Below are 16,739 nucleotides of genomic sequence, written 5' to 3' on the forward strand. Positions count from 1 at the left end.
TCTGTCCACTCACATGCCAAGTGCAAGGCTTCAACAATCAGCCTTTGTGTAACCTGCTATAATTAGCACAATATGGTGGTTAGCGTACTGGCTACTGCAAAGCACCCTCATTCTCCAGAAAAAACAATCAAATTAGAGGAAACGGAGTTCAACCTAAGCCCATGAAACAAAGACCAAAAATCCTTTTTTTCTTACAAAAAAAAAGCAATTTTACCTTGGTAACAGTTAACATATAAAAATTAGTTACACTGTTCTCGTGGGCTCTCTTGATTCTCAATCTGCATTCTTCTTCATCAATTAATTCGCCAACATATTCATTTACAAATTCACCCTGCAGAGAAGCATGCACTCTGTAAATGTGAGACCAATGTGCTCCCTTTGAGAGCATTCCTTAACACCCATGTGTAATCCAAGAGCATTAACCAAAAAGAATCCTGGAAATCGAATGCTAGAAACAAATAGTAGTTTTCATTCCCTGGCAGGCAGGTGGCACTATTTTTCTTGTAGCAGTGTCTCAAAAGGTGATAACCCATCTTTTCTTGCGACAGTATGATTTATGACAACATGTCCAAGTGACATAACGGTGGGAGCCGGAGATAAGGCTAACTCAAGCCTTTGAGGGTGTATTAAGCCGACTTTTACTAAGTGTACAGCATTAGGGTTAATGCCTGTTAAATGAATTCTTTTTTTAAAAAACTTTTTATTTTGGAGTAAATCTAGATATTCACAGGCAGTTGCAAAAATAGCACAGAGAGGATCCGTGTACCCCTCACTTAGTATTTCCTGAAGACAACACCTTACGGAGCTATAGGACTGTATTAAAACTAAAGAGCTGACATTGGTACAATTATAAATCTTATTCAGACTGCACTAATTTTACATGCACTGTGTGTGCATGTGTATGTATGGTGTAGAATCGTGTCACCACCACAATTAGATACAGAACTGTTCCATCTCCACGAAGACCCCTTGTACAGTCCATAATGACACCATCCTCCTTCCCTCCTCCACCCCATCCCATCCCTAATCAGTTCTCCATCGCCGTCATTTGGAGGATGTTCTGTAAATGAAATCACACAGTATGTAATTTTTTGAGGTTGGCAAAAGCCCCCTCACTCTTAATTCTCTTGGGACCTGACCCATTTGTTGTGTGTGTCCACAGTCCAGTCTGTTTTCTCCTGCTGAGCACTCTTTCGCACTGTGGATGCACTCTTTCGCACTTACTGGTTCACTCTCCTGAGACATGTCTGAATTATTTTCATATTTGGGCTATTACAAACAAAGTTGTTGTGAACATTCTGGTAAAAAGTTTTTGTGTAGACACAGGTTTTCACTTCTCTGGGATAAATGGCCAGGAGTACAACTGGTTGGGTCAAATGGTGAGTTTATGTTTAGTTTTATAAGAAACTATTTTCTGGAGTGTTTGCACCATTTCGCATCCCCATCGTCCCTTCCCACTGCAGGAGAGACCCAGGTTCTCCAATTCCTTGCCAGCACTGCCAACTAGCTTTCATTTTGCTGTTCTCACAGGTGTGCAGTGATTAGATTCTTTTGTTATATTTTAAAGATTTTACTTACTTGAGAGGAAGAACGAGAAAGAGCACAAGCAGGGGGAGGAGCAGAGGGAGAGGGAGAAGCTCTCAGCAGGGAGCCCAACACAGGGCTCAATCCGAGGATCCTGGGATCAGGACCCAAGCAGAAACCAGGAGTCAGACACTTAACTGATTGTGCTATCCAGGCGCCCCATGACTAGCTTCTTTTAACATAAGGTAAATACTATAATTCAACATCTTGTGTTTATAAATTCATAGTCATTAACCCTTCCACCTCAAAAGCATGGCTGATTTGATCCAGGACAAGAGCATTACCTACAGAACTTTTTGTCATATAGAAACAATGTATTTGCTTATTGTTTCACCAGACTTCTTGTTCTTCCCACCCTGACTTCCTCCCTATACAAATTTTCACTAGTTCTTAGAATTCATGGTTTAATCACTTAGGTTCATGGTTCTTAGAATCACAGAATTGACAGTAAATTTCAGTAATCTATTTCTTTTTTTTTTTAAGATTATTTATTTATTTATTTCATAGAGAGAGAGAGATCACAAGTAGGCAGAGAGACAGGCAGAGAGAGGAGGAAGCAGGCTCCCCGCCGAGCAGACAGCCTGATGCAGGTCTCGATCCCAGGACCCTGGGATCATGACCTGAGCCAAAGGCAGAGGCTTTAACCTACTGAGCCACCCAGGCGCCCCTAAATTTCAGTAATCTAAAGAGAAGTACCATATTCTCTGATTTTGGCAAATCATTAACATAAGCCAACATTCTTACAAATATTTAATCTTTCTCTACTGATAAAAACAAAAGATTGTCACTTCTGTAATAAGAGAAAAAGTTAATGGGTCAAACTGGAAGGAACCAACCTAATGTCCTGTGCATGTCCCTTCCCTTGGCGGTCTGCTGTTAGTGGGGTCAGTGAGGCTCTGAGTCAGCCTCAAGGAGCAACATACTTGCTTGCACTGGGGAATGGTGGCCCCAAAAGTTGACCTCTGGGCTATGACAAAGAATTAGGTTAGAAAAAGAAATGTACAAATACAAAAGAAAAAAGAAAAAGAAATATATTTAACTGATAACTGCAACTACGTTTTCCTTCCAGTCCTTTCTCACAAAGGACGGAGGAGGGTCTGCACATTTGAGCCCTATGCTCTGTCACCTTAACAGGCTTTCCCTCCATCTAGCCCGGGCTGTGACCCAGCTGATGAACAATTCGCACCATCATGTGGGACCACCGCCCTCACAGGTGATTTCCTCACCACCCTGTGTTACTATACTTATTTAATGGCAGGGTTTGTTTGTTTGTTTTAAAATAACTGACTGGATAAAAAGTCAGTCTAGTCTTTATTTACTTAAGACAAGGGAGGACTCCTCTTTATATTGGAATTAGCCCAGTGCCCGTACCATACATGCAAGACTGGGTTAATGGCAGGGTTTTTTTAACTGAAACCCACAGAGCAGAACTGCAATCAAATTGGCTATACATTATCTTTTCCACATATTAAGATTCAAGGTAAGGTTTCATTTAAAGAAATGGTTCTGTGGCTGAGAAAGCTTGAGTATCATGTATTATGGTTTATATTTACTGTTTTATGAAAATAAGTGAATACAGGAAAGTTAAAAGTGCTGATATCAATTTGATAACACTGTAAATAAATATTCCTAGCTATTTTGTAAAAGAAGTATTTCAGATGTCCTAAAGGGACAAACCTTAGCCTCAAAGAGTTGCTTAGCGGGGCGCCTGGGTGGCTCCGTCGGTTAAGCATCTGCCTTTGGCTCAGGTCATGATCTCAGGTCCTCGGATCAAGTCCCCGTAGGGAGTCCGCTTCTCCCTATCCCTTTGCCCCTCCACCCTTTGTGCACGCTCATGCTCTCTCTCTCTCTCTCAAATAAATAAATAAAATCTGAAAGAAAAAAACAAAAAACTAAAGAGTTGCTTACTGGACTTAAAACCCTTAACTGTGGGGCACCTGGCTGGCTCAGTTGGCAGAACATGGAACTTTTGATCTTGAGGTTGTGAGTTCAAGCCCACATTGAGGGGAGAGATTACTTAAAAAATAAATAAATAAAATCTTATAAAAAGACAAACAAATCCGGGGCACCTGGATGGCTCAGGGGATTAAAGCCTCTGCCTTCAGTTCAGGTCATGATCCCAGGGTCCTGGGCTGGAGCCCCACATCAGGCTCTCTGCTCAGCAGGGAGCCTGCTTCCTCCTCTCTCTCTCTGCCTGTCTCTCTGCCTACTTGTGATCTCTGTCTGTCAAATAAATAAATAAAATCTTTAAAAAAAAAAAAAAGACAAACAAATCCAAAAGACACCCATTAACTGTGAATTGAACTGTGAACAAAAATAACCAAATAAAGAACTTTAAAAATGCTAAAAATCTGTCCTTAAAGACTATGGCAAAAAGATAGTTGCTACTCAGTCTTCATGATTTTGCTTTTCAGGAATATATACTTCCAGCTATTTTGTAGAAGACCAACTGTCTTACATTAGTAATTCCTCAAGAGCTAACTGGCAGAATAATACTAGCTGTATTTTTCTTTTCTCTTGATTATATCAATTTAATAAATTAGAATACATTTTAAAATAAATGTAATTACTCTTAAAAGATGTTAACACGATATTAAGCTGGATAAATTTCAGGATAACCCCCTAAAACTCCCCAAGTCACAGGCAAAAATTCGTATATGTGATATGCATGGCATTAAAGTGACATCAAAAATTTTGCATTCTCGGGGCACCTGGCTGGCTCAGTTGTTAGAGTGTGCTCCTCTTGATCTTACGGTTATGAATTCGAGCCCCATGTTGAGTGCAGACATTATTAAAAAAAATAATAGACTTAAAGAATTTTTTTTGCATTCTATAATGACTTTTGTTTCGTTAAGTAGGTTCCATGCTATGTCTAGGGCTTGAACTCATGATCCTGGGATCAAGACCTGAGCTGAGCCAAGAGTTGTACACAACCAACTGAGCCACCCAGGCGCCCTACCTACAACAACATTTTAAATACTAATGGCCTTTGGCGAAGGGACCCAATCCATATATCTAACGCATCGGCAAATCCTGTTGGCTCTGCCTTCAAAATGTCAGCAATCCACCCACTTCTCTTCTGCTACAACCCTAGCAGTCCACACCACCATCACCTCTCTTGGATGATAATGATCTCCTTTTTGCTACTCCTTCCCCATGACCATAAATTCCCCAGACTACACCCAGTTATTCTTCTGAACCCCAAGGGTGGCACACAGGTACTTAAGATGGCCCCCAACATGCCTGTCTCCTGGGGCTCACACCATGGTGTGATCCTCTGTCCTTAAGTGAACGGGACCTGTGACATGCTTCTAACCAATAGGCCATGGTGAAGGTGACAGGATGTATGGGATTAAGTGAGTTTGTTACATCAAGACATTAGCATCCATTTGGAGTGGAGTGTCTCCCACTCGCTGGCTGTGAGGAATCAAAAATCCATGTTGGGGAATCCTATCTGGCAAGGAATCATGGCAGCCTCTAGAAGCTAACAGCAGCAAAACAATGAAAACAACAACAAACTGAGACCAAGAAAACACCCAAAGCTCTCAGACCCACAGGAGCAAAGAGCAGAATTCTGCCAATAGCCATGCAAGCAGGAAGGTGGACCTTTCTCCAGTTGAGGCAGAAGAATGAGAATCTAGTCCTGGACAACATCCTGACTGAAACCCTGTGAGACCCTAAGGAGAGGATCTAGCCAAGCACTGCCTGACTCCTGAGCCCTAGAAACCGCGAGAAAATAAAATGTGTTACATTGTAAGTTCCCAAGTTTGCAGTATTATTGTTATGCAGCAATAGAGAATGAACACATCAGGTCAGATCCAGTCACTTCCCACTAAAATCTTCCAGAAGCCTCCCTCCTGTGGCCTCTAAGGCCACACAGGATCTAGCCCCAGGCCACCCTCTCTCGCATCTCCTACCTACCAACTACCCCTTTCCTCCTCCTTCGCCAGGTGCACTGGCTCTCCTGCTGTTTCTAGAGCATGCTAAGGCCTCTGTCCTTGCTTTTTCTTCAGTCTGGAATGCTCTTCTCCCTTATGTGCCTGCACGGCTTTCTCCCTCATGTTCACGTCAAATGGCACCTCAGCCCTTCTTACCCAAGCAGTCTGAAATAACAATCCCCGTCACCAGCCCTCCCCTTTGACTGCACTATTTTTCTTTGCAGCATTTTAGCGGTACTCAACATCATAGATCTGTTTATTACCTGTCTCCAGCAGACCCACAAAGGTGTCTTATGCACTACTGTTTTTCCAAATGCCCAGAGGAATCGCTGGCACACTGAAGCAGCTTCACAAACGCGTGCTTACTGCGTGAGTCTCACCTCAAGCAATTTAACCTAGAGAAACGGGTGCCTGAAGGGGCGTCTGTGTGGCTCAGTCAGTTAAGCATCTACCTTTGGCTTAAGTCATAATCTCAGGGTCCTGGGATCGGGCTCCCTGCTCATCGGGGAGTCTGCTTCTCCCTCTCCCTCTGTTTTCCCCTTCTCCCCTGCCCCTCCCCCTGATTGTGCTTGCTCTTTCTAATAAATAAATAAAATCTTTTAAAAAAAAACCTGGGTGCATAGAGATAGATGATCAAGAAGGTTCATTAGGGGCACCTGGGTGGCTCAGTGGGTTAAAGCCTCTGCCTTCGGCTCAGGTCATGATCTCAGGGTCCTGGGATCAAGCGCCACATCAGGCTCTCTGCTCAGCGGGGAGCCTGCTTCCCCTCTGTCTCTGCCTGCTGCTCTGCCTACTTGTGATCTCTCTCTCTGTGTCAAATAAATAAATAAAATCTTTAAAAAAAAAAAAAAGAATGTTCATTACAGAATGACATGTATATATATATAAATTAATTAGAAAACAGGTGAAATAAGTTATGGTACATTTTACTATAGAATACAATGGGACTGTTAGAAAGAATGAGGAGAAATCTGTATGTACTGTCATTAAGGTATATTTATGATATATGAATGGAATAAAATAATATGTATCATATTTATGTTTTTAAAAACTCTGTAAGTATAGAATATCAGAATATGTATTTGTATATACATTTACATTTATAACTGTGTAGAAAAGGTTATAAAAGGCTACATGATAGCCTCTTAACAATGGTCATGTCTGGTGAGGAGATGGAAGGGATGAGGGAATTTCACTCTATTATTTTTGTATTGTTTCTCTTTCCTACATTATATGGTACTTAATTACAGAGGTGCTTTTTTTTTTTTTAACAGGTACAAAAATGTCAAGAGTAGCTTTAAATGCCCACCAGACCTGCCTTCTTTCAGTGGAAGCCTCTCTGCATTCTCTCTCTGCGGGCACTAGACAAGTAGGGGGAGGGGGAGTGTGGGGGAGGTAAGAAGGTGGAGGTGGGGTGGGGGCCTGGTTTTAAAATGCACACTGTTCAGGCCTGTCCCAGATATTTCAGTAAGACATTATTCTTGGTAAAAATCCCAGGAGATTCCCAGGATTTCTGAAGTTTGACAGTCACTGTTCAAACAGTAGGATTTGCTGCAGATTTTCATTTTTCGTTGTTATTTGCATTTAAAATGTTTCTACAAAGACACTGCTCTGAAAAACTGCCTCCAAGTATAAGAATAAAGATAATTTGTAAGAGTCAAAGATCTCAACTTTTGCCAGTTGCTTTTGCATACATAATCTAATCTGAGACTGGTAGCAACCCTTTCAAATATGCAGGCAGGGATTACCATGTCCATTGGAGAGGGGAGGAAACTGAGGCTCAGGGAGTTGTGACTTGGCCCTGCCTGGCCTCAGGGCCAAGGAATGGTGACAAAGGCACGAAGTCCTGGGTTTGCTAGCTTTCAAACCAGTACGTTCTGACCTTTGCGCTTTTTTGACTCTGTGAAGCCTTTTATAGCTCTTTTGCTTAACAAGTAAACAATTTTTCACAGTGAAAATGACCACTGTCCCTTCTCCTTTTTATGCTTAATTACAGGACACCCAAAGTTTATGTGTATTTTATTACTGCCTCTTCCTACTGCTTCTGCTTTGCTCGAGAAGTGCCCAACTCTCACCTTGGGAAGTTTCAAAATTTTGCTCTAAATTCCTATGTATTCCATCCCCAAGAGAAGATGAAGCATCTTCTGAGAGGCGCAGGCCCTTGTCTGTCCCCCCAGCCCCTGTCCCACGCTACCTTCTTAATGCTCCTCTTGGTCCTGAGGCCCCAGCCCCTTCGCTCTGTTTTGATGACCTCGGCATCAGGGTAGAGCCTCTTGGTGAAGCACTGGTTCTGGCAGCGCTCACCGGCCGGGCACACCTGTGGGTGGCACTCGTACTGCAGCATGCGGTTCAGGCACTCCGACTCCAGGCCGCACGGGTTCTCATCGGCTGGCTTGCAGTTGCAGCGGGGAATCTCGGACAGGTCTGCAACGTGGATCTGTACCTTTCCTATCACTTTGTTAGCCTAGAAGACAAAGCCACAAAGAAGACCAAGAATTTCAGCGGGAATATCAGACACATCCAGGCAATCTCTGGCTCGGCAACTGCCTCACAGCGTGACTCTGAGAAAGGCTCTATTTTGACCTCAATTTCCCCTGAAGAAGCTAAGAACAAAATGGCCTCTCCCGAGTGGAGAGAAATATCAAAGTCTGACGTAAACTCTCCCGTATTTATCCTGTGTATTTCTTCTACCAGTTGACGGAAATTTCCTAACTGAAGACAACTGTGGGCTTTTCTGGAGGAGCTAAACACCGACATTCTCATTTGGTTGCAGGACAACCTGGTCGGGCAAGGACAGGATTCCACACGGAACTCGTTGTTCCCAGCCATGAGAGGGCTTATCAACGGCCTCCTTACACCCCAGCAGCCCCAGCTCCCATTTTATGCTTCCAACAAAAACTCCCGGTCTGTTCAACTGAAGACTGGGGTGGTAAGTGGCAAAAGTTTTCATAAGTCAGAAAGTTCCTTCTAATGACTAAGACAGTAATGCGTTTCCTGTTGCCTGTCAAATACTAATGTTTTCATGGGCAGAGACTCACTTTGATGTGTTTGTAAGGAGGAGGTTTTCTTGAGTTTTTTTCAGTCTCTAGTGCTTCTCTGCTTTCTCTTTGTGCTTTCAATTCCTGGAAACGTTTTGCAGCTTCTTCCAGTGCTGCCAATAAAGACCAAACAAAGTATATAAACACCAAAAAGAAAACCCAAACAACTTCTAGGAGAGCAGCTTTATGTTGCCTTCTCAATGCCCTGGATCTGGCCTGAGGCTTTCCTTTTAAAATTATTCGGGAAATGACCATTTTCCACCAAGACACTGAAATAGGATATAACTCATTAAGGGCTAAAGCTGGGCTCTGTGCAAGCTGCTACCTCAAGGAAGAAGTCCTACTTCAATAATCAGACCCTTCCAAGTAAAGCAAAAAGAAAAAAAAAATAAAAACCCAACCAACCGAAAAACTCCAGCTTTTTACATTGTACCAGATTTAAATTCATTTTACTCTGACCCAGAAAGCCAAACTTCCTGGAAACTTGTTGCAAAAACAGTTGTAAGGCTCTTCGTGAGAAGCTTTTACTGCTCTTCTGTGGCAAGGGAGCTTCACTTGATTAAGAAGATTATTTCCAAAATAATCTCTGTTTGTAGAAAGATCGCGGAAGAAACTCCTTTCACACAGATGGCAGAGTCTACTATAATGAAATGTATTTCTCTAACTGACTGGATAAGATGTGGCTCTAACGTGACTGGATACGTAGGAGCACTGGATCCTAACACCTGGTGAAAGTTCTCTACGCAAGTCAGGACATGGCAAGAAATCAACCGTGGAGTCTTAGTTTTGAGCCCCTATAAAACATCATTCAACTTACCTTTCTTGAAGGTCTTGTTAATACTAGTCTGTCCCTCAGCAAAGCTTTTATCTCCTTCAACATAAGGGAACACTCTGCCCTGGTGTACCCAATAGTAGTCATGAGAACCAAAGAAGAACACAGGGAAGTCCCCCAAGTCATGCTTAAGGCCCTGGATGTTCAGTGGCACAGACCTGGGATTGCAGATCTCTGCTGGCCACCATCTGAAAACAAAAGCAATTTCAGATCAAGAGAATGAACAAACCATACCATTCTTTTACATGGCTGGCCCAGGGCAAGGGGGAGGTTTTGTACTTGCAATTTTCATTCAGTTTCTAAGGACAAAAAATTCCTTGTTTATCTTTAACCCTACCAAGCCACACATCATTTAAAAACATATTGAGGGGCTTCTGGGTGGTTCAGTTGGTTAAGCGTCTGCCTTCGGCTCAGGAATTGAGCCCCATATCAGGCTCCCTGCTAAGTGGGGAGTCTGCTTCTCTCTCTCCTTCCCTCCGTCTGCCCCTCCCCACTGCTTGTTCTCTTTCTCAAATAAATAAACAAAATCCTAAAAAAAAACCCATACGTATTAGTGAATTAGTGAACACAGACTAAATAAACTATACCCTAAACACCCAATCTAGTTTTTTCTTTAAAAATTAATACTTGATATGGGGTGCCTGGGTGGCTCAAATGGTTAAGCGTCTGCCTTCGGTTCAGGTTGTGATCCCAGGGTCCTGGGATTGAGCCCCGTGTCAGGTTCCCTGCTCAGTGGGGAGCCTGCTTCTTCCTCTTCTTCTGCTCCCCTGCTCCTGCTCTCTCTCGATCTCAAGTACATAAATAAAATCTTTAAAAAAATGAAAAAATAAATGCTTGATATAAAGAAATATGTATCATGAACATACAAGTTATAAAGCATAAAAACAGAATAGCAATGAACTCACTACCCAATTTAAGAATCAGAATTTACCAATACTATTCCAAACCCAACTTCGATCCTAAAAACGTCATGTGTTCCTCCAAATTTGGCATTCTTAATACCAAGATTATCTTTCAAGGTATAAATGTTTATTTCTAGTAGTCAAGGGAATCATCTGAGAATAAACAGATGCTATAGTAAAGAATGACCACTTCCATTCAAACAAGCATTTTCTTCTCTCTAATCAACCAGGGTAAATAATTTTTGGTCATATGTATGAGGTTTATGTAAGTATGTATTTCAGAATCGAATTCATCTCACATCATAATGTGAGATTTGGGGCAGGATGAAAACATAACAGTTTCATGCAATGACTGACTAGCACAGCAATCACTAAGTGAAATCTTTGTGAGGTACAGTTGACAATTTCCAACAACTGGGCGAGTCAGGCACTGAAGGGTTAAGTTTTGGTAGTATGTAAAATAATCAGTATGAGCAGTAAATACACAAAAACTTAAATCTTTTCCATCTTCTACTTTACAGATGTCTGATAAAACCATTCACTTAATGAGTAATTATATTATTTAGAAGATAAACAAAACATGATTACACTCCCAGATTTATAGTGCAGAACTTGAACATGTTTCATCTAAAAAGTACCCTATAGTCACCTAAGAATGAATTTTTAAAAAGATTTTATTTATTTATTTGACAGAGAGAGAGAGAGTGCGTGCACAGGCAGAGCAGTAGGCAGAGGGAGAGGGAGAAGCAGGCTCCCTGCTGAGCAAGGAGACCAGGAGGGCTTGATCCCAGAACTCAGGGATCATGACCTGAGCTGACAGTAGACACTTAACTGACTGAGCACCCAGGAGGCCCTAAGAATTAATTTAAAATGTAGGCAAGAGAGGCTTAGTTGGGTGGCTCCATCAGTTAAGCAACTGACTCTTGATTTCAGCTCAGGTCATGATCACAGGCTCACAAGATCAAGCCCCAAGTCAGGCTCTGAGCTCTGCCCCTGCTGCCCCCACCTCCAGGTCACATGCTCACTTTTTCTCTCTTGAAAAAAAAAAAGTGAGAGAGGAAAAAAAGTAGGCAAGAGTCTGCACAAATTATTAAAATACTATTTTGTGTAATCAGTATTTCAGGAAATGGTTATTTCTTTCTTTCTTAAGATTTTATTGATTTGAGAGAGAGGGAATGGGGGGAGCAGCAGAGGGAGAGGGAAAAGCAGACTCCCCACTAAAAGGTATTAAGTGTGTGCACAATAACTACATTCACTTGGACAATTAGGAAGGGGCACACTTTCTGCCAGGGGTTGTTCTGGGTCCTCCTCACTTCCCCCAGGAGGCTTTGCATTGGGATAACCAGTTATTGAAAAGAAACAGCTTCATGTGACCCAGCTGGGCCTGACTGGAAAAAAAATACATTAAGAATTAGTTCATGGATGAGAGTCTTTGCAAAACATGTGAAAATAACCTGACCTGCATATAAAATCTCATTGAGCTATGAACCCCAATGAGAGCACTGCTTTGGGCTTTTTAAAAATGTAATGTGATAAAAATGTAAGTAAGAAAATTAAATTGCAGATACTTTCATATTCATAACTTTTTATAAAGGAAGTATGTAATGTACACCATGGTGACCACAGTTCATAATACTGGATTGTATACATGAAAGTTGCTAAGTGAGTAGACCTTAAAAGTTCTTCTCATATCTCTTCAGAGACTGTTGCCATGGAGGCATCATTTCAAAAGCATCTTGAAGCTATTAGAGCCACCTGGTTTTTTTTGTTTGCTTTCTGTTTTACTTTTACTTTTTTGAGGCAAAATTCACCATTTTAAGCATTTTAAGTTGTATATACTATAGTTGTTAGTACATTTGCAATGCTGTGCAACCCATGAGCATTCACTCCCTACTCCCACCTACCTCTGCCCTTGGCAACCACTAATCTGCTTTCTGTCCCTAATGATTTGCCTAATTTGGTCATTTCATATAAATGGAATTATTCAATAACAACAACAAAAAGTTCTTATTACAAGAAAAAAAAATTCTGTAACAATGTGTGCTGCTTAACTAGAATTGTTGCGGTGATGATTTCATAACATATGCAAATACTGAATCAACCTGAAACTAATATAATGTTATGTCAGTTATATCTCAAAAAAAAAAAAACAAAAAACCCCAAAACCCAAAAAAGGAATTTAAAAAAGTAGACATTCTGAAATTTATGTGAAGATCTGAAGGCTTCTTACACTGTTTTAGATATTTCTTATACAGGAATGTTTTAACAATTGTCAAACTCACACCCCTTCCCACCCTGGAAAGATATATTTTTAATTATAAAAAGCAGTGTGTGATTAAAAATTAAAACAATGCAGTAATGTATAATAGAAAATTTGAAAATGCCTCCCCTTTAATCTTATGCCTCATACTTTAACATTAGATGTATTTCTTTCTGGGTCTGAAAAAAAAACATATCTACACCTACTGTTTTTAAAAAACATATAAACACATGGAAAGATAATGTATACGCTGTTTAACATGCTCTCTAAATTCAACTATATATCGTGGATATCATCTCATGTTACTACAGAGACCAGCATTATCCTCTTATGGTTATGGATATGTTGTAATTTATTTGACAAATCCTTCACTGACTGGGCATTTGGGTTATTTCAAATTTTTTCAATTAAAAATAATACTGCAGGGCGCCTGGGTGGCTCAGTGGGTTAAAGCCTCTGCCTTTGGCTCAGGTCATGATCTCAGGTCCTGGGATCGAGTCCCACATGAGGCTCTCTGCTCAGCAGGGAGCCTGTTTCCTTCTCTCTTTCTCTCTGCCTACCTCTCCGCCTCCTTGTGATCTCTCTCTCTGTCAAATAAATAAATAAAATCTTTTAAAAATAAATACTGCAATGAACACTCCTATAAATACACTTTTGCCTCCTTGTCCAATTTTTTTCCCTTAAATTCCTTGAAGGGGAAGTGCTAAGTCAAAGCACAGACACAGTTACAGTTTTAATGTGATGCCAGACTGCCCTATTGGGGGGGGCCACTTCTTTCCCTATGCCCTCCCTAGCCAAAAAATTATTACTCTTAAATCTTTGCCAATCTGTTAATTGAAGAAAAAAAAAACCTCTTTGTTTTTAATGCACACTTATTTCTAGTAAGGCTCAATATTTTTTTTAAAAGATTTTATTTATTTGAGGTGGGGGGTGAGGAGAGGGAGGGGCAGAAGGAGAAGCAGCAGCAATCTCCCCACTGAGCAGGGAGACCAATGTGGGGCTCCATGCAGGACTCCTGTGGGACTTGAGACGAAGGCAGCCGCTTAACTGACTGAACCACCCATGTGCCCTGAGGGTCAGCAATTTTTACACGTTTATTTTCTCTTTTCTATTCTTTGGCAAACTGGCTCTTTCCCTTCTTTGTCTCTGTTCTCGTTAAGGTATTTGTTTTTTCTTATTAAAGTATAAGTTCAAATTTGGCTTAACCTTGGCTTAACATTTGCCTTTCAAAACTTCCTATCTTTTGCCAGAAGTATAAAATTGTTTATGTATTTAACTGCCAATTTTTTTTTTGGGGGGGGGACTTTGAGGTTTTCTGTCATATGTTAAAAAAAAATAGTGTGTATGGGGGATTGCTTCTCAACCTCAAGGCCCTTTATCTCAGCTAAAAACAAAATTTTTAAAGTTAAATAGGTAAGCAAGCAGCGTATTTAAAACAGAGAAAATGACATAGCTATTGCTAAAATAGTACAGTATGTTTGTTATATATATAATATATTATATATATAGAAATATATAAAATCTATTTCTACAGAAATATATTTTACTTAGTATTCTAATTGGATAGCAGATTCTCATTGTCCTCTCTTGAATAGTATCATTAGTACAATGATAAATGTGCCTCAAAATGTAAAATGTGGAGTTTTTTAAAAAATAAATCGCTATTCCTGCTCAGTGGAGGCTTGCTAAGGAGAGCTTTCTTAAAAGGAGAGCGTTTTTTGAAAATAATGACAATCACACATTCTTAGTCTTAAGAACTAAAAGCTCTTAATGAAATAATTTCTCTCTTTAAATTCTAAAAAGCTCTCTCTTTGCACGCAGTTTAAAGCTTCTAGCAGGAAATAAAATGGGAAAAGAGAGCTATTTTGGCCAGGATATAAAGTCTTCATTTTATGAGAAATCAATATGAATGTATTAGGACACAAAGAAAACATCTTCCCTACTACCTACATAAGACATTTTATTCCAAAATTTAGTAGTACATAGTTCATTAGTATAAAATAACTTTCAGAACATAAAAACAAGCCAACCAAGAAAAAAAAAAAATAAAAATCCAACAACAACTAACCTCCCAGTCCTCTAAAAACTAACTCAAAACAGGTTTCTCTTCTGTTTCTTTTTTTTTTTTAAGGAAGTAGCTCTGTGCTATTCTACCTATCTCCTTGCCAGTTTGTATACAGATTATGAACACCTGTGTCTGAACAATGATTGAATACTTCCTCTTTGTCCTTGGAAAAACTTGCCTGTAATTTCCCAATTTGACCCAAACAATCTGCTTGTAATGGAGCTTCTTGCCAGCTTTACAGTCATTACAGTTCCAGCAGCCTTCTGGCATTTCTATGCTCAGGCATTCCGGGTGGAAGGAAGCTGGACACGATTCACAGCAGAGCAATCTTCCACCTTGAAACAAATAAACAGTCTTAATAACTGAGAAAAGAGGAAAGAGAAAAAGAAAGAGAAAAGAGAAAGTTATCTTTTAAGTGCATTAACTTTGATTCAAATTGGGGGAAAATAAAGGGACTGAGTTAGGTCTATAGTGATGGATTAAAATAGAAAGCAAATGAACAGATTTAGCTATTTCCAGTCCTTTTCAGGGCTGCACGTCCAGAGACTCAAAGCTTTTGAGGAGGATGAAAAACATTACTGAGGTCTTTACCCCTCAGAAAGGTGGGCAGTTGAGGTATCAGTTTAGCAGGCAGCTAAAACTCTTAACAGATGACATAACAGATGCATACAAATTTTAGACTGAGTAGATTTGAGAGCAGATTTTCAAAGAAATATGTAGCAACTTACTTTCTTTTCTCCTTGGGAGCTAAGAAAACAAGCAGTGGTCATCTTTATATTTTAATCCAGTACCACAGTTAACTGAATCCCTTTATAATAAAATTAGCAAGAATGAAGATAGCCAATAGGTTGACTGGTACTTTTTTCTTTCCCCATAAAAGAATGCAAAAAAGCAAAGGATTGTACTTTTTCAAATTGGTGATTACATTATCATCTCCCTTTCCCGTAAAAATAAAGTCAAACAGGCTATACAGCAGTGGTTTGCAAGTTTTCATCACCAAGGATCCCTTTCCCTTCCTCAGGGACTCATTTTTTTTTTAATATTTTATCAAAAAAACAACAGCAGCAAAAAGTAAAAAAAAAAACACAAAGCCCAAAAACCAAAAAGCCAGCCCAAACAACAACAAAAAAAACAGAATCAAAACCCCTGTTAAAGGTAAAAATTTCTCCTGTTTTTATTAACCAAAGAAATATATAACTGCCAATCAGAGGTTCTGATCCCAATAATAAAATTAGTCTTATCACATTGAGTTGTTCAAATCATAGCCAAATATAAAGAAACGTATGCAGCCTTATTTTGCACAAATGTGTGATTCTGTTAGATTTTCTGAAATATTAAACATAGTTCAAAAATTGTTTACATAAGTTTTTCTGACTTCATATTGAGAACCACTGCTTTATAGCATAAAACTAAGTAAATGTCACTGTAGAAGGAAGTACCACACTCAAGGAGATCCCTCTCTTAGCAAAATCCTTTCCTTTGAAATACACAAAATGATCTCTGGATTAAGACCAAAACAAGTGCAGCAAACAAAAGAATATTTTTAAGTGCAAAGAAATAAAAGAGATTTGGGGGGAGGTTAGCTATTTCTAATAGGTATTTCAACAAGTGACAGAGAAGGATGTTAACCACTAAAGATAAAATATAACATAGACATTTACAAAAAAAAAAAAGTTAATTCTATTGGAAAATCAGGTCTGTAACCCATGAATATACTGAGATTTAAAATCTCAGAAGCAAAAGGTTAAGAGCCCTCTACACAACTTTATGAAATCACAGCTCCAACCTTTTGAGGGTTTGCTATCAATTTTCCAGAAAATCTTTTCTTCCTGTAGACTTTCAAACGTCTAACTAATTAACAAAAAACAAAAAGAAAATCTATATACAATCAGGGATGAAATAAATTACTATATTTCCTCTGCTTAAAAGCTTTTGCTTTAATCATTGAGATTTTTTTCCCTTCGCAGTTTCAATATGGATTCATTGTTCCAATTCTCCAAGCTACAGATTAGCTGCCTGAGTGCTCTTAGCCTAGGTAGGGAATTCTGTTAAGTTTCAAGTAAAAGGAGATAATTGACTTCTCCATCAGAAAGGAATGACCAGTAGGGAAAGCAGTCTTA

At 39.8% G+C, this 16,739-nt stretch overlaps 1 protein-coding gene across 1 annotated transcript in view; it reads right to left on the reverse strand.

Annotated features, from left to right (window-relative positions):
- NSD3 (nuclear receptor binding SET domain protein 3) overlaps positions 1–16,739 on the reverse strand; it is a 119,132-nt gene that overhangs the window by 5,898 nt on the left and 96,495 nt on the right. Inside the window, exons 17-21 of the mRNA XM_080831345.1 lie at positions 14,798–14,954; positions 9,378–9,580; positions 8,561–8,673; positions 7,717–7,986; positions 215–331 (exon numbers count right to left, since the gene is read on the reverse strand). Of these exons, the coding sequence (XP_080687471.1) occupies positions 215–331; positions 7,717–7,986; positions 8,561–8,673; positions 9,378–9,580; positions 14,798–14,954 (860 nt within the window). The remainder of the gene's footprint in view (positions 1–214; positions 332–7,716; positions 7,987–8,560; positions 8,674–9,377; positions 9,581–14,797; positions 14,955–16,739) is intronic.

Source organism: Martes martes (genome assembly GCF_963455335.1).
Source record: "Martes martes genome assembly, chromosome: 2".
NCBI classification, from domain to species: Eukaryota; Metazoa; Chordata; class Mammalia; order Carnivora; family Mustelidae; genus Martes; species Martes martes.